Source organism: Lissotriton helveticus, chromosome 7 (genome assembly GCF_964261635.1).
Source record: "Lissotriton helveticus chromosome 7, aLisHel1.1, whole genome shotgun sequence".
NCBI classification, from domain to species: domain Eukaryota; kingdom Metazoa; phylum Chordata; class Amphibia; order Caudata; family Salamandridae; genus Lissotriton; species Lissotriton helveticus.
Genome location: NC_136068.1, coordinates 1,586,534,345 through 1,586,561,882, shown reverse-complemented (window position 1 = coordinate 1,586,561,882; position 27,538 = coordinate 1,586,534,345). Strand labels below are relative to the sequence as shown.

At 47.5% G+C, this 27,538-nt stretch overlaps 1 protein-coding gene across 2 annotated transcripts in view; it reads left to right on the top strand.

The window, feature by feature from the left end:
- Positions 1 to 27,538, top strand: part of LOC144770543 (ferritin heavy chain B-like) — a 52,949-nt gene that overhangs the window by 24,556 nt on the left and 855 nt on the right. The window contains exons 2-3 of one of the 2 annotated variants that reach the window (XM_078655145.1): positions 18,447 to 18,593; positions 19,511 to 19,636. In XM_078655145.1, coding sequence (XP_078511271.1) covers positions 18,447 to 18,593; positions 19,511 to 19,636 — 273 coding nt within the window. The remainder of the gene's footprint in view (positions 1 to 18,446; positions 18,594 to 19,510; positions 19,637 to 27,538) is intronic. The other variant, XM_078655146.1, reaches the window with a different exon arrangement.

Genomic DNA, 27,538 nt, shown 5'->3' with positions numbered 1-27,538 from the left:
AACGTTAAAGGATTTGTCAGACTCGAAACTGGCCCCAATTATCTGTCGTCTGGCATCGATTGAAAAGAGTCTGTCGGACCTTAATTGCCTTGCTCCCCCTGCTTCAACTGGAGGGCCAGTTGTCCGACCAGGGCAAAGCACCCTATCACTTACCACCCACTTGGACTGCTTGCCCACAATTATTAGGGGTCAGCCACAGCCCCAGTAGAGACAAGTATCACAAAATCATCCGGCGCCTATTTACAATGGAAATCATAACCCATGAGGCAGATTGACTACGGAGTCCCAGTTACAGGAAGAGATCCACCCAACAGGGGTACGACCACAGAGGGGAGGGGAAGTCCACATCCAGCGTCTTTCCGTTATTCACTTGCCAGCGGAATCTAACCCTTATGGAGTGGTACTGGGGAACGTGCCAACTCTTGCACGGGGCACGAAGGAGGATTTTCCCCAGTTAAAGAACAAAGTCCTACACTGGTTATCGCATAACACATCATTAGGAATAAGGGTAGAGAAAAATATCAATATGGTGCAAAGAGTGAGTTGGATCGGTAGCTCACACAAATCATACACTGGGGATTGTGTCATTGTAAGTTTCAACAGGCCTCATTTAGAAGAGAGAATCTTGTTTTCAGATCCATATCTCTCCCCCTTTTGATCCAAGTTGACCATCATGGCCTTACCACTTGGGTTTTTCTATAAACCAGACCCAGCAGGATGTGGGTGTAATCACAAGAACTTTGCCGACATAGTCCTTTTGATGGCCCTATGCAGAGAACTTTAACCAACAGGGACATTCATTCGAATTTGCTCCAACCTAATTTATCCTGATCGGATGCCCATGCCTCGGCAGGATCTTGGTCCACCACCTCTGGAGATGTTTAATAGATATACCTCCCTGACCACACTGGATGATTGTGACTGACTGGGTTGTTTACCACCGATGCACACAGTGAATCTTACAATTCATCAGGACTCTTCAGGGCAAAGCTTTGGGGGTTTGCAGGTATATGACCATAATGTTATATCCTGGAATGTTGCAGGGTTAACTAATACGTTTTATGACCCATTGTGGACTGTATTTATGAAACAATTTTCTGTGATTTATTTGCAGGAAACATGGTTAGCAGATTGTAATCTATTTATGGAGGGTTATAAATCATTCTTTGTTCCGGCTTCCCCATCCACGGCGGGCAGACCCAAGGGTGGTCTGGTTATTTATATTTCAGTAGCTGTAGATTGCCATATACAGGTTTTGCCTCCACCGAGCCCATGTATACAACTCTTGGTGTTAAGAAAAGGATCCAACAATCTGTGTCTTTTCAATTTTTATAACTCTGCATCAAATCTTAATGGATGGTGTAACATCACCCTGTTGGGTTCTTTTTGAAGGCAACTCTGTACAGATGAACCCCAAAACTTCATGATTGCAGTGGACTTTAACTTACATTTATGTGGAGACTCCAGGGTGTCAAGATCGGCCGACCTAGGTTGCTCTCGTGTGAGGGGAATCCATTTAAACACTCTGCCCAGGGGAATGTTATGAACACCCTCCTAGATGAAATTGATCTAATGTCCCGTATGACACTAATTGATCCTCATAGTAAGGCAGCCACCCTTTCTTTCAAAGGGAGAGGTGGTGGAACAATTATCGAATACATATTAATTTCATCGCACTTACAATCTTCCTTTCCTGGGTTTACTATACAAGATAGTCTCTTTAGTGACGACAATCCCTTGTGTGACAAATTTTGTTGACCATTACGGACACGTAAAAGGGGAGTTGAGCAAAATGGGTTAATGATACCAATAGACGGTAGAAGAAGTCTAAAGTGGACACAGATCTCCCCGGATGCCTTCTATAAAATGGTTACAGTATCATGCGCCCAGCGAACTAAGTATCTGTACTTCACTGCACTCTCCCCCGGGGGAGGTCATTAGCACTTTTAACAGTATTTCTGTTAGAGTAAGCAAGCTTTTAAGCGTCTCGGCCCGCAGAACTATCTCCCAGACCCCCGGATAGTTAGACTCTTCCTGCTCATTGGCAGCAAGAAAGTTGCGGGATGCTCTTAACAGGAGCCCTAGAAGTCAGACCCTGGTTAAAGCATGTCGCAAAGACTACAAGCTGAAACTGGGTAAGCACAAGTCTGCTCTAAAGTAGAAAGCACGGAGGGAGCTGACGGAGGCAAGCACATTCAGAAATTGCTTTATATTTTGGAACATTAGTTAAAGACCCTTTTTAGAGCTTGTAGAAAGCAATGCAATAGGTGCGCATATCACAGAGGATGAATGGGTGCTCCATTTTAAAACTATGTTTGAGAGCCCGCCCGAGCTGATCTGTCAGCCAGGTCGCAAGGTAGCTACCCCCGCATTGATCATCGAGGTGGGGAAGTCGAGGGGGAATTGCCGGGCTTACAAGCAATAAGGCTCCAAGACCTGATGGCACCCCCCCGGACCTCTTCAAATATGACCCCTCTTTCTGGGCCCTGGTACTTGCTGCCATATTTAATGCGGGTGCAAGGACCGGATGCCCTGAGCCTTGGGCTACATCGACCATAGTGCCAGTTTTTGAAAAAGGCGACCGGGATAGCACACACTGCTACAGACCAATATCGCTATTGGATTCAGTTGTCAAAGTGGTGGGCCATGTGCTTTTAGATAGGCTGACTAGCTGGGCTGAGGAACATGATATATTATCTAACGTACAGTATGGGTTTCGCCCAGGCCGATCCACGGTGGCTCAGTGCCTCAACCTTACAATGATTCTCAGCAAATACACGGTTGCATGCTCCAGTACCATTTATCTCGCTTTCATGGACCTATCCTTTGCGTTTGGTCGCATGAATAGGACCAAATTGTGGCAGTCCATGAAAGACTTAGGGGTAGACAACAACATCGTCCTCTTCCTAGAAGACCTCCACTGAGCAACCAAGGCTAACATTAGATTCTCGTAGGACCTACGTGTGTCACAGAGTTTTAATATTTAAAGGGGTGTACACCAAGGGTGTATTCTGGCCCCTTTTTTAAATCTTTACATTAATGACTTAGATAAAGCCCTTCTAGCAACAGGGGTCGACTTCCTGCATGTAGGCTGATGTGGACCCCCCATATTATTCTATGAGGATGATGTAGTACTTATATCTAGGACCGCTAGGGGGTTACAAACCCTAGTTGATGCCTTTTCCGCCTTTATGGCAGATCGGGACTTATCCATTAATAACTCAAAGTCTTATATCATGCAAGTGGGGAAATGCTAAAAAAAATTGTTCCAATTCAGGGTAGGTTTGGCCAAGGTACCCAGTACAGACGTCTTTTCATATTTGGGGGTTGTGTTGGACGACCATATGAAATGGGGCCCACTCAAACAAAGAAAGAAGGGGGACCTGGTGCGGGTGAATGCGGCCATTTTTAACTTTGCATCTAAGCTGGGAAACAGACCCATAGCAGCACTGATGAAGATTCATCAAGCTAAGAGTGTAGCGATAGCCTCCTATGGAAGTGAAATATGGGCGCATGTTACCACAGATGATCTCCATGTAATTGAGAACAGCTTTCTGAAGTGTTTATTGGGTGTTCCCCGTGGACTATCTAACTTGGTGGTACACGAGGTAATAGGGGTGCCTTATTTAAGTGACATCTTGGCACATTTTCTGGTTACAAACCTGGTTGAGCGAGGGATTCTCATTGAGCCAGTCGATCCTTAAAGTGTGCATGACCCTTGATCATGCGCTCAGATACATCAAGCGTAGCTTTGAAAGGTTAGGACGAGTTGAACTGTATACCAATCCTGAAGCAATCCCCAAACAGGATGTGGAGATAACAAGGGAGTCCTTTGGCAGTTTAAGGAAACTGGAGAAAGAAGAGCTGGAAATATGCAAACCAAGTGTCCGTAAATTTCTATTGCTAAAGACAACATCACTAGCTGTGCCTTACCTCCTGGGGTTATTAACTATTTATGAAAAAATGTTATTGACCAGGTTTCGCCTGGATCTCTTTCACCTCCTGCTTGCCATACCAAGGGGGAGCAATAGAAGGCAGATGTTAGCACCCTGTGGCTGCGACAGAGAGTCTCCACAGGATACTTTGAACTATTTTCTAAATTTTATGAGGTTCCCCGGAAGTTTTTTATTGTGCCGATTTTAAATAGGATGAATTTTAAACATGCTCGCCCAGCTCTCCTGTACTTTCAACTGTTGAACGAAAATTGTCTTTTTTTTGTTCTTGGCTACTTGAAATCTGCGGTGAAGTCTAGGGCTTGTCTTGATTAAACATTAATAAGGGTCATAGTTTAAGTCCACTTTTAAAATACATACAGCTATCAATTTTGTTGGGGGGTTTAACGCACGAATCATGATTGTTGGTAGGATAGGATAGGATATACATTTATAAAGCGCGCAAATGCGACAGCGTCTTGGCGCTAGTGTAAGTGGGAGGAATATCACGTGGTTACCAGGCTATATTGGTGAGAACAGCCAGGTTTTTAGATCCTTCCTAAAAGATAGATGGTTAGGCTGCAGTCGCATGGCAGTTGGCAGTTTGTTCCACAGCTTAGCTGTACGGTGGGAAAATGTTCTTCCACCCCATCTCACTCTCCTAATGTTGTCTACTTGCATGAGGCAGGCATTGCTAGACCTTAATGTCCTGGCAGGGATATAAGGCCTAAATAGTCTCTGCATCTCCTTGGCCCCTCCCCATAATACACTTTATGAACAATACATAAAGCCTTGAATTCCACCCTTTGCTGTAAGGGGAGCCAGTGGAGAGCTCTGATTCCCTTAGAAATTAAACTGCCTTTGGGAATGTTTAACAGCAGCCTAGCAGCTGCATTTTGCAAGGACTGTAATTTGTTCCTCTGGGCTTTATCAATTCCCAAAAGCAGCACATTACAGTAGTCCAACTTAGAAAGCAAAAGACCCACTACCACTGTCTTTTGCAGACCCTGGCAAATTAAAGGGAAGATTTTTCTCAGCGTGTTTATAAGGAAGAAGCAGGAGGATGTAAGGCTGTTTACATGAGCTGAACAATTGAGCTGACTGTCAAAAATCACCCCCAGATTTCTAACTTTAGGCACCGGCTTAGGGCATTCCCCTGCACTTGTTGGCCACCATGAGGAGTTCCACAGGGATTATCCATGTCCAAATTCCCTGACTTCCGTCTTATCTGTATTGATTTTTAGGAAGCTATGGTTCATCCAGGTCAGAATCTCCAAAAGGCACCCATGGAACCTAGCAGCAGTGTCCTCAGATTGTTTAGCCAGCGAGCTGATTAACTGAGAATCATCTGCATAGGATACCATAGCGAAACCGTGCTTCCTGACAAGTCTAGGCAATGGGGGTGACATAGATAATAAAAAGCGTCTGTGAGAGTGCTGATCCTTGAGGAACGCCACAAGGGAGACCAAAGTCATCTTATTGCAATCCCTCCCAATGCAGTCTTTGTTCTCTTCCTTCAAGGAATGATGCAAGGAGAGCCAAGGCTGAACCCCCAATGCCAATGTCCTGTAGCCGTTGGACTAACACCGAATGATTAACGGTGTCGAAAGCTGCCGACAGATCTATAAAAAAGGGGAATCGCTTTGCCCCCTCTGTCGACAGTATTCCTGATCTCCTCAGTTGCTACCGTAAGGGCAGTTTCTGTAGAATGATGAGATCTGAAACCGTGTTGGGTCGAATCCAGCAGATTTTTAGTATCAAGGTACTCTGTTAGAGTCTTGTTCAATGCGTTCTCCAGAACTTTAAATGCTATGGGAAGGCCCGCTATTGGGCGATAGTTTTTAAGTCCTGAAGGGTCCAAGGTGGATTTCTTCAGAATAGGTCTAATTATCGCTTTCTTCCAAGCAGTGGGGTATTTCCCAGACTCTAGCACCTGATTAATCAGAGGTGTTAATTGACTTCCGATTTTTCTAGCCGCTAAATGCATAATTGTTGGGGGACAGGGGTCAATGAGGGAACCTGATTTTATCAAAACTAGTATGTCAGAAATCTCCTCGTTTGTGGCTGCAGGGAAGCTAACTAGGCTGGAATGAACTGGTTCTACCTCAGTTTGTAATTCGTTATCTGTGTCTATACGACTCTTCAAGAGGTCATCATAGATAAGGTGGACTTTATTTTGAAAGTATGTGGCCAGGTTGTTACACATATCTTGGTTCGGCTGAAACTTATCAGCTTGCTGAGGTTTAGATAAAAGTGTAATCGTCTTAAACAATTCTTTGGCAGAATTACCAGCTTTCTCTATCTTATGTATGTAAAACAGCTTTTTTGTCCTGGTGATTGCCTCCTTATACTGTATAAGGGCCATATTATATATCAATTTACTGTCCTTATTGTAGTTTTGCCTCCAGAGTCGTTCCGCTCTCCTGCAGCTGACTTTCAAGCCCTTCAGCTCTGGGGTGTACCATGGTGCCGAGGGCTTGAGCCTCCTGGCCATCACCAATTATTTTGGGGCCACAATATCTGCTGCTGACAGAAGCCACTGATTAAAGGCTCCTACTGCCCTGTCATTGGTCTCACCTGCCCAACTCAGTGGTTGACCCAGCGCAGATTCTAAATCATTTGTTTGGACCCTATTCCAGCATCTGATTTTTGATTTCACTGCAACATTCTGCGTATGACGCCCAGGCAAAGAAGTATTAAACTTAAAATAGACTGCTTTGTGATCTGACCAAGGGATGGCACTAACCTTGGTCACATTGATATCTACACTATTATAGAAAATGCCATCCAGTGTGTTGCCCATCTGATGGGTGGGTTCCATAACCAGTTGGTCAAAACCGAAAGCTTCCATATTATCTAGTAGTCTTCCAGTATCAGTATTATTGGCTAGTTCAAGAGGACAGTTGAAGTCACCGAGAATTATCATGGAATCAGAGTCAATGCAAGATTCCATATGTGTCATCAAAGCTTGTGAAAAAGCAGCTCTGGGCCCCGGTGGACAATAAATAAGAAGTCCCGGGAGCTTCCAAAGGTTGTGTACTTTTATAGAGAAATAAAGTGCCTCTGCTGGTAGGTCTGTCACAGCTTCAATATGCAATTTTATATAATCACGATATACAATTGCTAGCCCCCCTCCTTTGTTGACTTCTCTGTCCTGGAACATCACAGCATATCCCTGTGGTAATGCCATGTTCCAGTCAGGGCCAGAAGCATGATCGGTCCAGGTCTCAGTTAACAAGCATTTGCAATGCAATAGGTCTCGCATTATTTAAGTTTGAGCTATTATTATTGTAAATGGCAATGTTTTTTGCTTTATGCTATAGTTTTCTTATGTACATAAAAAGCTACATATAAAGTATTTGTTGTTAAAATTATTTATTCAGTATTTAAATTTGTTTGCATAAAAGAATTTTTTTTGCAGTAGTTATGTTTTGTTTTTATAAAAAGGGACATATAAAATATGTTGCATATTGACATATAATGATGCAGCCCACCTATGACTTATGCAGCAGCAAAATGGCGTCTTCTGCATGATTATAGCCCCTCCCCTCCACATAATTCATCACTTGCCAAATAATGTATCACTTGCCACATAATTCATCGCTTGCCACATAATTTATCACTTGCCACATAATTCATGACACATAATTTATCACTTGCCACATAATGTATCACTTGCCACATAATTCATCGCTTGCCACATAATGTATCACTTGCCACATAATTCATCGCTTGCCACATAATGTATCACTTGCCACATAATTCATGACACATAATTTATCACTTGCCACATAATTTATCACTAGCAAAATAATTTATCACTTGCCACATAATTCATCGCTTGCCACATAATGTATCACTTGCCACATAATTCATCGCTTGCCACATAATGTATCACTTGCCACATAATTCATGACACAAATCACCAGAAAATGCATAGAGAAAGATTGCTCGTTTAAAAAATACCATAGGCATGCCACGTCTCCATAACCTAATTATGTATCTACCACCTTTTGAGCTGTGTGCCAAGTTCAGCAATTGCACTTCACACTGCTACGTGATAAAGGACCAGTGCACTTTTACACTTCAGTTATCAGTAATCATAGTGCACGGAGTATGCGTTATGCCTCAATGTTCCAACAGCTGCAGAACCTACATAGCACTGACTACTTGATTATATATATATATATAAATATATAAAATATATATTTGTATTTATTTAGTTTTCTCTCTCTCGAGGACACTGCATGGCACACTGAGCAAGTGCTACAGTGGATATTCTGCACTGCACTCGTCTCTTTAATGCATTACAAAGCATTCTCTTATGCAGCCCGTTCCCACATGCTTCTGTCTCAGACCATTCTTAGGCAAAGCACCGCACCCCTAAGCTTTTGCGTATCCTAAGTGTGTGTAAATTGGGGGTCCTTTGAGGGGGAGCCTATTGAACTCAATTGAAGCATTTTTGGAAGGCGAGGAGGTTCCTCTGTGACCCTGTTGAAGTCCAAGGAAGGCATTGCTCGTTTGGAAGGTGAAGATGAGTCTAAGGTGTGTGGGACACCCCCCAAAATGAGGGTGAGTTGAAATGTATCACAGACAGAGTTCTTGAGTTCCCCATGGTCGTGAGTAAGTCATCAATTCAAGGATTTCCTTTGCATGCTGGGACTTGCAGTCCGGTTTACCCCTCCATAAAAAGAACTATTTTAAGTCCCAAAAAGCAAAGGAAAAACTTGGGCCGGGTGACCCACTACTTGCAGTCCGGTTTACCCCTCCATAAAAAGAACTATTCTAAGTCCCAAAAAGCAAAGGAAAAACTTGGGCCGGGTGACCCACTGAAGCATAGACTTAGGAAACTTGACAGCTCTGCATAACCTCCGCTCTTGCATTCCCTTCTCTGCCTCTTCTTGCAAGCCTGCATTGTCCCACTGTCTGTTTATTACAGCCCGGGTCTTTTCATGCACTCCCAGCCGACACACCCCTCCTTCTCTCCCACAACCTCCTTTCTTTCCCCACAGTCACCTTCTTGCTGCCGGCTCCCCTGACCGCCGCCGCCTTGTCGTAGACGTGACATTTGAGGACGGTGCTGCCCACGTCCACTGCCAGCACGTACCGGCCGTGCCCCTGGTAGCCATTCCTCTGCAGCGGCTCCATCCTCTCCCCGAGGTGGCCGGCCCCGGAGTCCACCCCAATCTGCCTTCCGGTTCCCAAGCCTTAAGCATACACTTATGATGCTACGGGTACTAGGTTTCAGTCTGCATCCACGTGACACCGGTTGTGGCCGGAGGAAAAGGGAGGCAGAATAAGAGAAGGAGATTTCCTCACGATCATCTAGTGGCAAACAAATAAGATTTGGATATCACACCACCGCTTACATGTCTAACCGCGGCGCTGCGAGGTGTTTTACTGCAGTTTCTTTTACTTAGCGCCACACCAGCCAGTAGTAGCGCTCTGCAGAAGGAAGGGCTGTACGAGCTTTAAGTCTAACTTCCAAAACATCAGCTGAACCATAGTAACCAATCGCCTTGCGTTTTACAGTTTTCTTCAGCCAATGGCGGTTACGCTGTCTCATCCAGCTGGGTGGCGACCTATGAGTGGGCATCGCATCATGGCATAAACAAGTCAAGACCGTTTATACATTAGAAGCCTATATATGTGACTACTTAGCTTTGTGGACTTATTTATCATTTTAATTGACTATATAGACATACAATTTAAAGTTGTAGAACATGCAAAAACTCACCGCCGCAGCCCGGCTCGAACAGGAAGCCAGGCAACCTGTGTTGGGACGGGGGCGGGGCCGCAAAAAGACAGGAAGCAGACGGGAGCCTACCCCGCGCTCCTGTGCCCGTGAGCCGGAAGATTGCCGGAAGATTTGCGTGTCAGCTAGCGGGGCTCCTGTGCTCGTGGAGAGCCCCGCCTGCTACTAGGATGACCCGCTGCCTGCCGCTGCCTGCCGAAGGAGAGAGGGAAGGAGAGAGGGACACACTAAAAGAACTCGGTGAGTGGGGTGTGAGGGGGGGGGAGGGGACATGTGCGCGCGCGCGCGTGTGTGTCTGTCTGTGTGCCTGTGTGTGCGTGTGTGCCTGTGCGTGCGCGTGTGTCTGTGCGTGCGCGTGTGTCTGTGTGTGTGTATGTATGCATGCATGCGTGCGTGTGTAAAAAAATCCGATGACTGGTGGGGGGGTTGCAAAGTGAAAGTAAGCAGCGCGTGTGTATGTGCGCATGCGTGAGTGCTGTGTATGCGTGTGCCTGTGATGTGCGCATGCGTGAATGTTGGTGCGCGTGCAAGCAGCTCAATCCAGCCGGGGAGAAGCGCGTGACAGATTTTTGTCCGTCATTCCCCCGTGTCAGCTCGCTATAAGTCTCCGACCCTGGACGCATCCTTTGGATGCGAATTCCAGGGCGAGACCTAAAAAGAGAATGTCAGGCGTGGTGTTTTGAATCAGATCCTCGATTTATGTTTCCCTACTGATCGTACATTTATTAACACACACTGAATCTGCTGTGTTGTAACTTGCATATGTTTCCCGTGTGTGTTGGGGATTAAGGTATTAGATGGCATTACTTTGCCATCACTTCTTTTAAGAGTGGCAGGCAGTCCTCCCACCCAAAAATCCCCCTGTTTATGGGCTTGGCCAGATCTATTGGCTCTATCTGCTGATCCAGGGTTGAGCCCAAATGTGCATCTAATGCAAACTACCTGTATACTGCACTTTATCTCAGACTTTTTTTTGTTTGCTGGGAAATTTATTTTAACTGTGATGAATTGTGTCGATCTTATGGTAACTTTTATGTAGTGTTAACTTTTATGGTTTTAATTTTCTGAAACCGAATTAAGTTGAATTGAATTGAATTGACCCTAGATTGCTGTCAGGGAGTTATGGGGTAGGTCTATCCTGGTGATATTTTGGGCCTAATCTTGACCTTGATTTATAGGTGAGGCAAAGGAGTTTGAACAGTGCTGTTTTCTCTATGGGGAGCCTGCGAAGTGCTCTAAGTGTGGGGGCTGTGTCCTGAAGCTGTTGGAAGCTGGTTCATAATGCAGTATGATTTTGTTAGTATGACTGTAACTTTGATTTGCCGGTTACACAAAGATTTCTACAACAAATGTATTAACCCAGTATCGGGGACTTAGGTAATACATGCATTACTGTGGGGCAGGCAAATTTATCCTCTAAGAAATTTCATGATAATTCAAGTGATTACACATAGCTCTCCTAGCAAGTGCATTAACCAGCGCCAGGACCCCTGGCCCCCACCGACGGAAGCCGACCCGACGAACCTACAGCGCCGCCGACCTCACCGCACTCAACACCGGCCACATCCCAGGATGTCACCGAGCCGCCCCGAAGCACACCCACGGACCCTTCAGCTGCCTCGCCTGCAAGTTCACCTGCATCCGGACCTTCCCTGCACCCGACAAGCCGAACTCCAGCAGCACCCACCTCAAGTGTATCCTGCTCAACACCCGCTCCGTCCACAGACACGCCGTAGAACTCTGGAACCTGCTCGACACCACCGCCCCCGACGTTGCCTTCATCACCGAGACCTGGATGAACGCCTCCTCAGCCCCAGACATCGCCATCGCCATCCCAGAGGGCTACAAGATCACCCGGAGGGACCGCGACAACCAGACCGGAGGAGGCATCGCCATCATCCACAGAGACACCATCCGCATCACGACCAACACCGACGACACCCTCACCACCGCTGAACACCTGCACTTCCAGATCCACACCAACCCGAAGACCACCCTCAGAGGCACCCTGATCTACCGACCCCCGGGACCGCGCACACGATTCAGCGAGGACATCGCCGACTTCGTCAGCCCGCACGCTCTCCCCTCCGCCGACTACATCCTCCTGGGGGACCTCAACTTCCACCTGGAGAACAACAACGACCGCAACACCACCACCCTGCTCGACAACCTCGACAACCTCGGACTCAAGCAACTGGTGACCACCCCCACCCACCTCGCCGGACACACACTCGACGCCGTCTTCTCATCCAGCAAAGACGTCACCTTCAGCCACGCAACAGGACTCCACTGGACGGACCACAGCTGCGTCCACTTCACCTTCAGAAGAACGACGATCCACCACCTCCAGCAACAGGTTGCTCGAAGAAGCTGGAACAAGATCACAGCCGACCAGCTCACCGCCTCCCTGAGCCAGCACCCTCCCGCCAACTCAGCGAACCCCAGCCAGGCCGCCGACAACCTCACGAAGTGGATCAGCAACTGCGCGGACGAACTCGCCCCCCTAAGGACCCCGCCCAGCAGATCCTGCAGCAGAAAAACACCATGGTTCACCGACGAACTCAAGTGCTCCAAGAAGAACTGTCGAGCCCTCGAGAAAGCCTGGAGAAGGGAACCAACGACGGACAACATGACCACCCTCAAGCTCGCCACCCGGAAACACCACCAACTGATCCGCGCCACCAAGAAAAATGCATACAAGGACCGGCTGGACAACAACGCACACAACTGCAAGGAACTCTTCAACATCGTGAAAGAGCTCTCCAACCCCAACGCCGGAAACAACGACATCACACCGTCGCAAGACCTCTGCAACTCCCTCGCGTCCTACTTCCACAACAAGATCACGGACATACACAACAGCTTCAACAACCAACCAACGCAAGCCACAACCGCAACAACGCCACCACCCACCACCCTCCGCACCTGGACCCCGATCAGCACCGAAGACACCATCCGCACCATGAACTCCATCCACTCCGGATCTCCGACTGACCCCTGCCCTCACCACGTCTTCAACAAGGCCGACGCTGTCCTCGCACCCCACCTGCGGGACATCATCAACACCTCCTTCGACTCCGCCACCTTCCCTGAGAGCTGGAAGCACGCCGAACTCAGCGCTCTCCTCAAGAAGCCCACAGCAGACCCCACCGACCTCAAGAACTACCGTCCCATCTCGCTCCTCCCGTTCCCGGCCAAAGTCATCGAGAAGACCGTCAACAAACAGCTGGCCGCCTTCCTCGAGACGAATGGATCCCTCGACCCCTCACAGTCCGGCTTCCGAGCGAACCACAGCACCGAGACCGCCCTCATCGCCGCCACCGACGACCTTCGAACTCTGATGGACAACGGAGAAACAGCGGCCCTCATCCTCCTGGACCTCTCCGCGGCTTTCGACACTGTCTGCCACCGCACCCTAGTACAGCGCCTCAGCAACATCGGAATCCAGGAGAAGGCACTGGAATGGATCACCTCCTTCCTCGACGGAAGAACACAAAGAGTCCGCCTACCACCGTACAAGTCAGAGGCCACCAAAGTCATCTGCGGCGTACCCCAAGGATCCTCGCTGAGCCCAACCCTCTTCAACGTCTACATGAGCCCCCTCGCGGCCATCGCACGCCAACACAACCTGAACATCATCTCCTACGCCGACGACACCCAGCTGATCCTCTCCCTGACCAACGACCCCGCCACCGCCAGAGCCAACCTACACGAAGGGATGAGAGACGTAGCCGAATGGATGACGACCAGCCGCCTGAAACTGAACTCAGACAAGACGGAGGTCCTCATCCTGGGCTCCACGCCCTCCGCCTGGGACGACTCCTGGTGGCCCCCCGCCCTGGGCACCGCACCCAAACCGACGGACCACGCACGCAACCTGGGCTTCATCCTGGACTCCTCCCTCTCCATGACCAGACAAGTCAACGCCGTCTCCTCGTCATGCTTCAACATCCTGCGCATGCTACGTAAGATCTTCCGGTGGATCCCCACCGAGACGAGGAAGACGGTCACCCAAGCCCTCGTCACCAGCCGACTGGACTACGGCAACGCCCTCTACGCCGGAACCACTGCCAAACTCCAGAAGAGACTCCAGCGGATCCAGAACGCCTCGGCGAGACTCATCCTCGACGTCCCCCGACGCAGCCACATCTCCGGACACCTGAGAGATCTGCACTGGCTCCCGGTCAACAAGAGAATCACCTTCCGGCTCCTCACCCACGCGCACAAAGCCCTACACGACCAAGGCCCGAGCTACCTCAACAACCGGATCAACTTCTACACTCCCAAGCGCCTCCTCAGATCAACCAACCACGCCCTCGCCGCCGTCCCCCGAATCCGAAGAGCGACAACAGGAGGAAGATCCTTCTCCTACCTGGCCGCCAAGACCTGGAACTCACTTCCGACCAATCTGCGCCTGACCCAAGACCACCTCTCCTTCAGGAAGAAGCTCAAGACCTGGCTGTTCGAGCAGTAGCGGCACCCCCCCCCTCCCAGCGCCTTGAGACCCTACGGGTGAGTAGTGCGCTTTACAAATGACCTGATTGATTGATTGATTGATTAACTATGTGATCCATCTTATCAGTATTATACCTCGAGACTGCAAGCTCCATATCAATGAATTGAGCCTCTATAGTTTTTGGTATGTGGCCAAATAAGTAAGCTGGGACAGTTTTACTTTTTTCATTAGCAATTTACTTAGGGAGGCAGATTTTGTTAAAATGATGCATAACTACTACTAGTATGCCATTCATTCATCTGCTCTTGCTCATGGCGCCGCCCTTCACCACGACTGCAGCCACCTTGATTCTGACCTTCATAACACTGCGCCTTATCTTTTCATCAAGAAGTATCTGAGTTCCCTGAGTAGATTACTTTAATTTCCAGTACTGTGAATCACAACACTAAAAAGCTTTAACTGTACTTTAGCTCAAACTGTTGGTTTTGTCAGAGCATGTTTTCTTTAGTGCTAGTTCTTCGTTATAGAGGTCTGTAATGCTTTTGTAGTGATGATAGTTCACACAAAAAACAAACTACCCTAATCTAAAAGTATCTTAAGCTCAACTGTGGCACTTACAGATATCATTCAAATGTAAATAAGGAATGAAAGTGCTGAAATAACACACCACACTAATTTTTTACACATTTTTATTGTAACTACTCATGTAGATTACTGTCACAAATCATTTCACATCTTGTCGTTTCAAATCAAACCATGTGAACAGTTCTCTGAGTCTTTAGAACAAACAAACGTAGGCAACATATAGCCCCGACAGGACCAATGGACTTTATTTGAAATTCAACCTTGTTCGTTAAAAGAAACGTACACGTATCATTTGCTGTGTGTATTGGTTATTGTGTGGTTCTTTGTTCACTGACGTCACTGTGCACACAGTTTGATTTGAAACTATGTGATATGAAATGATTTGTGACATTCATCTACATGAATGATAACAATTAGTAGAAAATTAGTATGGTGATCTACAAATTGACTATTGGAGAATCACATTAGATGCTGTGTGTTACTTTAGCACTTTCATTCCTTATTTACATTTGAATGATACCTATATGTGCCACTGTTGAGTTTAAACATTCATTCCCAGGTCTTATGGGTTTATGGGCAGCTCTTGTAGCAACATTCCTAATCTAAAAGTAGGTCAGCTTCAAAAAGATTTAATATGGGAATAGTGGTAATAAAATGTTTGGGGTCCATTTACTAAAGTTTGCGTGGCTACTTATACAATGCAATGTAGCACTACGCTTGCAGGCTTTTATAAGGTATGATAAATCGGGCCCTATGTTTCGTGTTGTCTTGCGCAATGCAACCGCAGAATCTTAGTAAATAGAACCCTTGGCATTAACATTGTGTAGATATTTCTCTCTTTCATGGAACTTTCAATTATAGGTAGTTCTATTACCATGCTCAAAAGTTTTCATTTTATAACAGTAGGAAGGATGAAAAGCGGAGTCGTCCCTTGAGTTTAGGATGATGAAATTATATATCCTGCGCTACTGTGCCAGTGTTAAAGTGTAAAGACAAAGAACACAATCGGGGCACAAAGCGTGGAAACAGATCTCTGCAGGTGCCAAGGACACATCTGACGATTTGGGTGCATACATCATAAGGGTTGCTACTTCCCAGCCAGCTGGAGGTGAATTACCCCAAACGAGCCACCCCATCTGTTCGTAGCACAAGACCAATGCTAGGTGGGGTTAGGGCGATGGGATGTTCCCTCTCCATCTCATTATGCGGCACACCAAAGCAAATATATTTGCTCTTTTATGTGTTTTTTATGCAGTCGGTCAATAGTACCTAAGCATGCTATGGAGACTGGTCCCCGTGTTTGTCTGGTTTTGTCAGGGTTTACCAACACTGTGAGGACCAGTGCCATCAAAGTGTGGGCTAAATACACATCACACACACTTCCTACCATTTGGTCTGGACCATGTTGCGGTTACTGCTCTCCTCAAAGTAATGACAGGAAACATGAGATATACTTATGGAGTTTACTTGATGTACTTCCTCGAGCGACCCCTTTAGTCGAGGCCTCCCATCCAGTTGTCCTGGTTCAAATGACAACATTCTGAAAGCATCTCACGTGTTGTAACAAGGAACCTAACATGCTGAACGCTCCTTACAACAGACTCCACTTCCGGCCACCCCAGCAGCTAAACATATGTAGGATTGTGCCCAGGGCACAAGTCCCATAAAAAGAAGTGGGGGGACGGACCAAGTAAGACAGTATGCAAAATGACACCATGACCTCACGAGTCACGACATAGCGCTATAAAAGAAATAAAATAGTGCTATTTAAATTATTTGTGTAAATACTGGGACAGACCAACCCATCCGACAGTCTTACAGTGTCTGCATTTAATATATAGGGACACAGCAAAGGCAAAAGCATGCCTCTCTTAAGTACCTGTGAAGAGAAGGCAAGCTGCGTGCCATTGTTTCCCACTGCAAAATGTACATTTAAGTGTGAGGTTCCATGCCGCCTGAGTCAGCATATACAATTAAAAGGAGGCCTGATGGCCCCTTACCTTCGGCCCAGCTGGAGGTGAAAAAAAAGCTCCCCCGCTGCCTGCACATTGCTGCTGGGAATCGAAAGGAGACAACGTGCAGGCGCTGCTGGACGTGTCCCAGTGTCTGAAAATTACACCGGAACAAGTTCAGCATATTTCTGTGTAGCTCAACTTCTTGTTAGGGGGGGTGGCGTCCACCCTATGAAAACAGTGGGTGGATGCCGTGCACCTGCGTGTACCCACAACTTGTGCCCTGGTCCTTGCTGAGTACAGGCGCTTTCTGTCCTTCTCCATAGTGAGTGCAAGCTGTTAGGCAGTGCATGTGTAGCCCTACGCCTGTCGCTTGTGCAGCCGGTAGGTGCTGTCACCTGTCTCAGACTGCCAGAATGGCACCCACCTTCAGCGGGTATCTCTACACTAGGGGCCATGTAGCTTTGGGGGGTGTGGTGCTTTGTGTGGTGCTTTGACCACCTGCAGCTCCTGTGTAAATGACGTTGGTGGGATGTGTGCACTGAAGTGACGTGTTGACACAGGCAGGAGTGCTGTTTAGTGCTGCTGTTGGCTGACTTTGAGAAGAGTGCCTAGAATAGATCAGCGCCGCACGCATGAACCTGGTAAATATAATTGCTCTGACCGTGTAGGGGTGAGTGGGGTTTGCAACAATGACAAATGGATAAAAACTTGAGAGATGGGTAGTAGTGAAAACTCCCACGGGGGTCAAGCTCGAGATAATCTAGGCCCAGTGGAGTAATTACTGCAGCCCTGGGCAGGAGCAGTTACTTCATTATTGCAGTTCAAATCTATAGTTCTAGTTGTACTTTTCTCTCTCCTCCTCCCACCGCAACCCCACTGCCTTAATTATGTTTCTGCAAGTCCACGCCAGCCCTGTACTTCGTGCTTCGTCCATGGAGAGAGGATGATGTAGCCATGGAGGGCCCTAGGTCCTTGCCTCTGTGTCTGCTGCGCCACAGTCGGAGAGCAAAGGCCTCTGATGTGCTTATACTGCATCCGGGTGTGCAGGAAGCAGATCTGTCGTCCTGCCCCGCCTCCATGATGGATTGGGACCAGCACTCCCATCAGTGTCTGCTTGTACCTCCCTCCCTGTGATAGGGTCAGAAAGAAGTGGTATGATTACACCTTCAGAATATATTACAATTTGTGAAAAACTGAAACCCATGCTCAAAACTGTGGGGGCAAATGAGTTGCATGAAATATACGGTGAGACGCCAAACAGAATTATTTTAAGCCCTCCACAAAGTCTGAGAGGGAATACAGTAGTAGATCAGAGGGCAGATTAGGGTCGGAATGCAAAGCCATTAATTTAGTTCATCTTTAGGGGCAGTATACTATTCAGAGACTTAGATTATGAACCTAGCAAGTGCTAAAGAAACTGCCCTTGTAAAGACTGTCCGTGAAACTTAAAAAGGGTGGCTACAGTGAATGCACTAAAGATCCCCATAGGACTCCAACTCACAATGATGCAACTTTTACACTCCTGGTTTTCATTTGTTTTAATTGTTTCAAGGGCATAAGTTCTGTGAGTTCAAATGGACTGAACCAATAGGAAGAGCGATAAGAGTCTATTTTAGTTAAACAAAAATAGGAGATATTGACCCTGAGGAATGAGACGTGTTCCAGGTTTCAAGGACACTGCCTTGAGACTACCACCCTGTGACCATTCACTCAATCGATGCTGTGATTGGCTTCTGACATTCTCTCTTATTTTCTGTCTCCAGTCCTACTTCTTTGACCGTGACGATGTGGCCCTGAGCCACGTGGCCAAGTACTTCAAGGAGCAGAGCCACGAGGAGCGCGAGCATGCCGAGAAGTTCATGAAGTACCAGAACAAGCGAGGGGGACGTGTGGTGCTGCAGGATCTCAAGGTGAGTGTATAGGAGGACTGCATTGGTATACAAAATTCATTGCTCATTCTCTCAAATTACATCCAACTGTAAACCTAGTTCTGTGCTTCCGCAATACACCCATTGCTATCTGGTATGGGTCTAAAATACTGAGTGGCCACAATATTGTGACCAAAATATTGGCAGTTAAGTATGTATATATTTTCTATAGCTAACTGTATGGAAGTCTTTCTTGACGATAGAAATAGCTCCAATGTACCTAGATGTGGAGTTAAGAATAGTAAATATATACTTACCTATTAGTACTTACCACCTTAATATTTTTGTTTTTGATGTTTTGGTCACGATACTAGGGCCACTGATATTCGATACTCTATGGTTTGGACTACAACTCCGTCATTCCTTTCCTTAGACCTAACCATTAATCACATTCTAACTTTACCCTGATGCTAACCCTCGACCTAGTACAACTCTATGCTGTACCTTAACAGAAACCTTTGTGCTGAACCTAAATCTAACTTTAATCTTCATGTTAATCCTAAACCTATATCTGATTTTAACCGATATCCCAACCGTAATCATTACATTGACAACTACAAAAATAGTAAATTTACTGCAAAGTTAAATCGACTTCCTTCTATTGAATCCTCAGTGTGGTACATTCTTTTTATTGCTTGCTTTTGTTGTCCTAATATAATCCCAATTGCACTTTGTACCTGCATAGAAGGAATCTACCTGAACCAAGAGATCCAGAGCGATCTGCCTGGTCACAGGAGTGTCTTCTGTATGTGCCTTTTTGGGATCTTCCATCACCTCTTGTGCTAATCCTGTTTCCCTAACTGGTTCTCACCTGAATCCCTCCTCACCACTTCTTCTATGAGCACAGTCACAGCTTGTGGGGAACCAAGCTAAACTAACTCACTCTAAAACTATTACAGAAACCAGACCGTGACGAGTGGAGCAACACCCTGGAAGCCACGCAGGCGGCCCTGCAGCTGGAGAAGACCGTCAACCAGGCCCTGCTGGACCTGCACAAGGTGGCCACGGATAAAGTCGACCCCCACGTAAGTGTCCATGCGCTCACTTTTCATTAGGACTATGGACTTGGTTAGTGTATGAGTGACGCAATGCACTTCTCCCCCTTACCCTCCACTGAGCACTGCATTGTCGTGGGGAGACCTGAAGACCCTTCAAAGGACTTCCCAGGTCCAGCTTCCTTCCACCCTACTCTTCTGACCCCGTCACCCGATAGACCCTGAAAGAAGGCACCATCTCCTCGTAGCTTGGTCTAGGAACCATTTACTGCTTATTGCTGCCAGGTTCTTTCTCCCAGTAAGACACCACACAAAAGGCCTTATTTATTTTATTTATTTTGAAAGTTTTATATAGCGCGAACAAGATCTTTGCAGATATCAGAGCGCTTTACAGACGAAAGGACCAACCCGTGAATAGATAACAATTGGGGTGTGGAAGGTCCATGCGGGAGCATAGTCAGACAAATACATCAATAATGATACAAGTACAAATACAAATACAAGTACAAATACGTGGTAGCGTAAGCATTCAGGTACCATAGTCAGACAGATACATCAATAATGATACAAGTACAAATACGTGGTAGCGTAAACCCTCCGGTAGGTCAATAACATGAGTCATACAAAAAATGCAAAAAGATCAGTAGAACTGAATGGTACAGCGTCTGTAAATATCAACCCCAATAATAATTCAGGTGTATTTAGCCATGAGGATAGCTTTTACTTCTTTCTTAAAAAGTATGGTGGAGGAGATGAGCCTGGTTTCAGGGGGAAGTGAGTTCCAGATCCTGGGTGCCATTCCTGAGAAGGAGCGTTTATACGTTTTTTCCTTGCGGAATCTTTGGGGCTTTAGCAAGAGATTGTTTGTGCCTCTAGTATTTCTGGAGCCACCAGAAATCGTCAGCTTCTGGGCGAGGTATCCGGGTGAGCTCCGGTGAACAGCCTTGTGCGTCAAGCAGGCGATTTTCAGATGTATTCTGGCTTCAAAAGGCAGCCAATTAAGGGCTTTCAGGTCAGGGGAAATGTGTGAGTGTTTTTTTGATCCAGTGATGAGTCTCGCTGCGGCGTTTAGAGAAGCTCTTATGGGTGCCGTAGTAGTTAGGGGGAGACCGCAGAGGGCGATGCTGCCGTAATCTATTCGCGGGATGACTAGTGCTTGTACCGCAGTTTGGAAATCTTTGGCTGGAAGAAAGGGTTTGAGTTTCCTTAAGGTATTGATCTGGTAGTTTGCACCCTTAGTTGCTTTGTTGATGTGTTCCTGCATGTTGAGGTTGGTGTCAAGTGTTATGCCTAGAGATTTTGCTGAGTCCACGATGGTGGGATGAACATTGAGTGCGGTTAGGTGTTTAAGCCAGATTTGAGCGGTAGTGATCTTCGCGGGAGGTGAGATCAAGAGGAACTCTGTTTTAAGAGCATTGAGTTTGAGATGATTAGCAGCCAGCCAGGATTGGGTGCTTCTGATCGTTGAATTCAAGAGCATGATGTCTTTGGGTGATTGTAATTTGAGATAAAGTTGGGTGTCATCGGCGTACATGTGGAAGTGAACATTGGATGCTTGTAGCAAGGTCGTGAGAGGTTCCATAACTAGGTTAAACAAAGTTGGGGATAGGGAGGATCCTTGTGGACGCCTAGCGATACAGGTATTGGCGAAGACATCAAATTGTTACTCTTGAAGTCTGCGATCTGTTGTGTAGAAAGGACGTTAACCAATTGAGCACAGTTCCAGATATACCCATTCTTGTGTTTAATAGATCGAGTAAGTTCTCATGTTTGACCGTGTCGAATGCAGAAGAGAGATCAAGAAGGATGAGGAGGCAGGTATCGTTTTGATCTAGGATTTGAAGGGCGTCGTCAATTATGTGAGTCATAGCAGTTTCTGTACTGTGATCTGCTCTGAAGCCTGATTGATGAGGATTGAGTAGATCAAACTTATTAATGTGTTTAGTCAATTGTATTTGAACGCATTTTTCCAACAATTTGGCAAGAGTCGGAATATTGGTTATGGGACGGTAATTATTTAGATCAGAGGGGTCGGCTGTGGGTTTCTTTAGTAGAGGTGTGACTTGTCCAACTTTGAGGGGGTCGGGGATGGTCCCTTGTAGAAGTGAACTGTTGATAATTTTAGTCCAGAGTGGGAGGAGCGACGGGGTAAGGTCTTTGACAGCGTTGGCAGGAAGTGGGTCCGTGAGGTGATTGGCTGGTTTCACAGTGCTGAGGAGACTACCAATTTCTTCTTCCGAATAGGTGACAAAGGATGACCATGTAGCATTGTTTTTTGGTTCAGTGGGTGCTGTGCAGTGGTCTTTGGGGTAGAGAGTTACGTCAATGAGGAGATCGTTTTTTATGGTTTCGGTTTTTTGGATGAAGAAAGAGGCGAAGTCTTCACAGGAGGGTGCTTCGCCCAAAGTGCTGAGTGGTTGGGGTTGTTCCTTGGATTGTGTTCTGATTAGCTCAAACAGCTTTCTCGGACGATTTTTGGCTTGGTCCAGTTGACGGCTGAAGAAATTCGATTTTGAGCGTTTTATTTTCCTGAAGTAGGCGTTTCTCTTTTTCTTCAACGTTTTTAAGTGCAGTGCGGAGGGGGCTGATCTCCAGGTGCGCTCTGCCATTCGCATGGCCCGTCTCTCCTCATTGAGACTCCCGTCGTACCAAGGATTGGACATTTTTGTGAAGGCTCTTTTTAGCTGCATAGGTGCAGGTTCATTAACTATAGAGGTCATAGCGTTGAGATAGTGATCCGTCAAGGATTGGACATCCGTAACGCCAGTAGGGGGCAGTAAGAGGTTGCAGCTGTTGGGGGGTAGAGAGTTTGGGTTGAGTTTTTTCAGGTCTCTTTTCCAGACTTTAGGCTTGCAGGATTGAACTGGGTTAAATTTGACTTTTTCATTGACGAAGAATGTGACAATATGATGATCTGACCAGTCACACGGTTGGATAGATTCAAGTTGGATAGAGTCCTCTTTGGAGATGATGAGGTCAATGATAGAGCCTTTCTCGTGGGTCGGGCTGTTGCATATTTGGGAGAGGTCAAGGGCATCGAGGAAGTTTTTAAGACTATTTACCACCGCGTCATTATGATCGTTCCAGTGGAGGTTGAAGTCACCAAGGTATATTTGTGTGAGTTGTCGCCCTGAATTTGTTGTGATCAGATCCATGATTTGTTGCGAGAAGGTAAGGTTATCCCCTGGTGGGTGGTAAATGCCGTGAAGAGAGCATATCGGTTTGCCCTCACTGATATTATCGAGGCAGATGTATTCAAAGGATGTTGGGGAGGGTAGGGAGGGAGAGGTTACTTTCTGGACAGAGAGGTTACTCCTGTGTATACATGCGATTCCACCACCTTTTTGACCCACCCTGTCTAGTCTAGTGATGTGGTAGCTGGGGGGAACCAGTATGTCCATTATAGGTGTAGAAGATTCAGTTAGCCACGTTTCAGTTAAGACGATTAGGTCAAGGTCCAGTGTTAAGATGAGATCAGCGATTGCAGAGGAGTGCCTAGGGGCCGATCTGCAGTTGAGGAGGGTGCATTTGAGACGGGGTGTGTCGAGGGTGGAAGGGTGTTCTAGAGAGAGGGGGACTTTTCTCAGGTTACTAAGGATAGAAATTCTGTTGTTTAGTGTGGGGGGTCTAAGGGGATTAGGATGAATCGTTGGAATGGCGCGGAGGGTGGTGGGTATGTTGTTAAGGGGAGATGGGTCGTAGGAGCGGAGGAGGGTGACTGTGTCGAGGTCCGATAGTGGGTTGCAGGAGCGATGGGGATGGTTTTCACGATTTCGGACAGGGATTGAAGTCCAGTGCGGGGGGCGCTGAGTGCAAGAGTCAACCGACCGGGTGGAAGTCCTGTTGGGAAGGGTGGTGCTGTTGAAGGCGGGTGAGGGGCGTCTGGGGTGTGTGCAGAGTAATTGTTTGATGATGTGAATGTCTTCTTGGAGCTTGAGGAGGGTGGTGGGTGAGGAGTGACTGGAATGCGTGCAGTGTAGTTGTTTGATGATGTGAATGTCTTCTTTGAGCTGGAGGAGGGAGGCCATAATGTAGTCAAGTGTGGGATGTGTGTTGGTGGTAGGGATTGGAGTGTTGGGGGTGGATGACCCATGGGGGAGGTTGGAGGTATGGAAGAGGGTATTAGTGGTGGGCGGCGAGTGCATGGTGGAGGATGGGCGTATGTTAGTGGTGATGGGGGCGCATGAAGGGTAGTGGGGGGTGAGAATGGGGGGGGAGTGGTATTGTGTGTGGATCTTTTTTGAGGAGGCGGAGTTGAGTTGATAGAGGCGTGTTCTGTGTGGTTAGTTAATGGGTGGAAGCGGGGGCTGAGAATGGGGGGATAAGGGGTGGGGTTTGTCTGTTTGCGTGTCGGTCTGGTGCTGAATTCGGTTAGGCGTATTGTGGGTGGGAGTTGTGGTGTCATGGGTGAAGAGAATGGGAATGTGGGCTGGTGAAAGGGGGGAGGGGGTACGGTTGGTGTGTGTGGGGGAAAGATCTGTGTCTGTGATTGAGGGGTGTGGGGTAGCAACAGTAGATGGGTGCGTGACTAAGGTGCCGGTGGTAGAGGAGAGGTGCGTGTCTTTTTGGGGCTGAGCTAGATTAGAGGCGTTGTCTTAGGGGGCTGTGGTGTCAGGGGTGAAAGGAATGGGAGTGGTATGAATGGAGGTCAAGGTGTTGGTGGGGGGGGAGAGGGTGTGGCTGGTGAATGTGGGGGAGAGATCTAAGTCTGTGATTGAGGAGTGTGAGGTGGCTGCAGTAGGTGGGTAGATGACGGAGGTGCCGGGGGTAGAGGAGAGGTGCGTGTCATGTAGGGACTGAGCTAGATTAGAATGGTTATGGTTGGGGGCTGTGAGGTCAAGGGTGATCGGACTGCGAGTGCTATGAGTGGGGGTCTGCGGATTGGAGATGTGCTGTAAGAAAGTGGGGAACAGGTTGTCTAGTAGTTCCAGGTTCCTGTCTGTGGATTGGATTAGGACAATCCCGTTGTTATAGATAGTGATCGTTGTTCTGCCCGGGAAGCGTTGGGATGGTGTGATGGAGAGTGTTCGGCCATGGGTGGATTTCCTGGAGTTGGAGACGGTGAGTAAAGAGAGGAACGTGTTTCTCCATTGAGCTCTGCGTGTGATGTGGAAGATGATATCAATGTTTGCGGCACCATTAACCGGTGAGAAGTAGGTGTCTGCAAAGGGAGTTTCAGGGTGGGACCTCAGTAAGTTGTGTTTAAAGCGTTTGGCGGCTTTTTTGGTGAGTGTGGGTGGGTAGGTGATTCTATATGTGTGCTTGCCGATGAGCTCCATGTTGGGATGACGAAGTAGGTAGGTGTGGGAGAATGCCCAGTAATCGCCGGTTGCAAGGAATGGAAGTGACACTAGTGGGCAGCCAAAGTATATGCATTAGTAGTTAATGCCAACAGGGATAAGAGTTGCCGTGGGTGCGAGTTGCACGGATGTAGGGTGCACAATAATGGTATACGGGAGCAGAATACAAACGCATACACTACTACCCGGTTGCATGAAACATCAGTGACATTAATGAGCAGCCAAAGTATATGAGGTAGTAATTGGTGCATACATGAATAACACTTACATGTACAGAATAAAATATGTACAGAATAAAATATAGGTATAATACTAACGATATAATCAGTGTGGTTTACAAACATGTACAGAATAAAATATAGGTATAATACTGACGATATAATAAAATGAAATATCGATGAAGACACAGCCTTATATGGTATATGCCATTGCACCAATGCCACGGCTGGTGCACCTGTAAGGGAGCCACCTAATGGTTCACTCCAAGGCCAGAAAAATGCCTTTTCTCCTTTGTGTGGAGGAATGCTGCAGTACTATGAATGAATGAATGAATGAATAAAATATTTAATAGAGCGCACTGCGACCAAGCGGCTTCCTGGAGCTGGGGACCTGATCAGAACTCAACAGAGGAGACCCAGGGAGACTAGGAAGGGAATGCCAGGGAGAAAAGGAAAGTTTTGAGGGCTTTGCGGAAATGGGTGTAGATGGGGATGGAACGGATGGAGAGAGGAAGACTGTTCCAGAACTGGGGGGCCAGGACTGAGAACCGGGTGCCCCCCGTTCTGGATTTACGGAAGCGAGGGATGTGCAGAAGAGAAAGAGAGGAGGAATGAAGAGTGCGACTAGGGGCATGAGAGGAGACGAGGGAAGTGATGAACAAGGGAGCGGAGCGGGAGTGAGCTCGAAAAGCTAAGCAGGCCAATTTGAAGAAGGATCTGAAACGGACAGGAAGCCAGTGAAGGGACTTGAGAGCCGGGGTGATGTGAGAAGATTTAGGAAGGGAAAGGATAAGGCGAGCAGCTTGGTTTTGAATGGCCTGTAAACGGCGGGATTCGTAGGCAGGTATGCCCACGTACAGGCCATTACCATAGTCAAGGCGGGAGGTAACAAGGGCCATGACTATGGTTTTGAGTGCATCGGAGGAAAAGAACCGTGAGATTTTCCGAATTAAATGAAGAGACAGAAAACAGGAGGACACGACGGAGCTGATCTGACTGTGCATGGATAAGTCATGACTGACTTTAATACCAAGGGTGCGAACAGAGGAGGCAGGCACAAGGGGGGACCAAAAGAAAGGGGCCAGTGTGCAGGAGACCAAGGGTTCGAGGGACCACCAGTGAGGACAAGTTCCGTCTTGTCTGGATTGAGCTTCAAGTGATTGGCGCTCATCCAGTCAGAAATAAAAACTAAGGTGGAACAGAACTTGGGGAGAGAATCAGGGGTAGAAGAAAGATCGAAAACGAGCTGGAGGTCATCTGCGTAGTTGTACACAGAGACCCCCAGCTCAAGGAGAGAGGTGATGAGGGGATGGATATAGAGATTGAAAAGAAGGGGGGACAGAGAGGAACCTTGGGGAACACCACAAGTGACTGGACGGGGAGGGGCAGAGAAACCGTGGAGATGAACTGCCTGGGACCTATCCCGAAGGAAGGACGCAAGCCAGGAGAACGCCGCGCCCCGAATGCCCGCTGCGCTGACACGGTCGAAAAGAATGGAGTGGTCAACCGTGTCAAACGCAGCGGACAGATCGAGGAGGACCAGAGCTTGGGGGAGGTTAGAATCGGACTTTCCCTTGAGCTCGTCCAAAACTGCGAGGACCACCATTTCCGTGGAGTGGCCCGGGCGAAATCCCGCCTGATGGGATGCAAAGAGGCCGTTCTCCTCTATGTAAGTGGAGAGGCAGGAGGTGACATAGGCTTCAAGGATCTTGCCGAGATAGGGAAGAAGAGAAATGGGTCGGAAGTTAGAGGGGAGGGAGGGATCCAGACCAGTTTTTTTTAGAATAGGGAGGACTATAGCGGATTTAAAGAGAGAAGGGACAGAACCAAGAGCCAAAGAGGAGTTAAGAAGGGCAAGAGGGGGGGCAGGACAGTTGGTCAAAAGAGTTTTAAGAATGCGTGCCGGCGCGCAGTCTGCAGGAGAGCCAGACTTGACCTTGACCAAAAGTTTTAGAAATAGATCAGTGGAGATGGGGGGGAAAAGAGCGAGGGAGGAAGAGGGAGGGGGGGAGGGACGGGTGGGGCAGGGTTGAGGCACGCTAGGGATGTTGGCCTTAATCTTCACTATCTTGTCGATAAAAAAGTCATTAAGTGAGGAACAGAGGGACTGTGCGGGGACCAAGCTAGGAGTGGAGCGATCAGAGGTGGCAAGATTGTGAACCAAAGAAAAGATTTCGCGAGATTTGTTGGCCGAGAGGGCTACTCTCTCAGTGAAATATGCGGTTTTAGCCACTAGGATCGCTTTTTTATATTCAGTGAGAAGTAGTTTGTATTTGGCGCGCAGAGAGGGACAATAATTCCGTCTCCAATGGCGTTCCGACCGCCTGAGGTCGAGTTTGAGTGTTTTAAGCTCAGGAGAGAACCATTTGTGCGCGTCGTAAGGGCGGATCGCCTTGATCTTTCTGAGGGGGGCG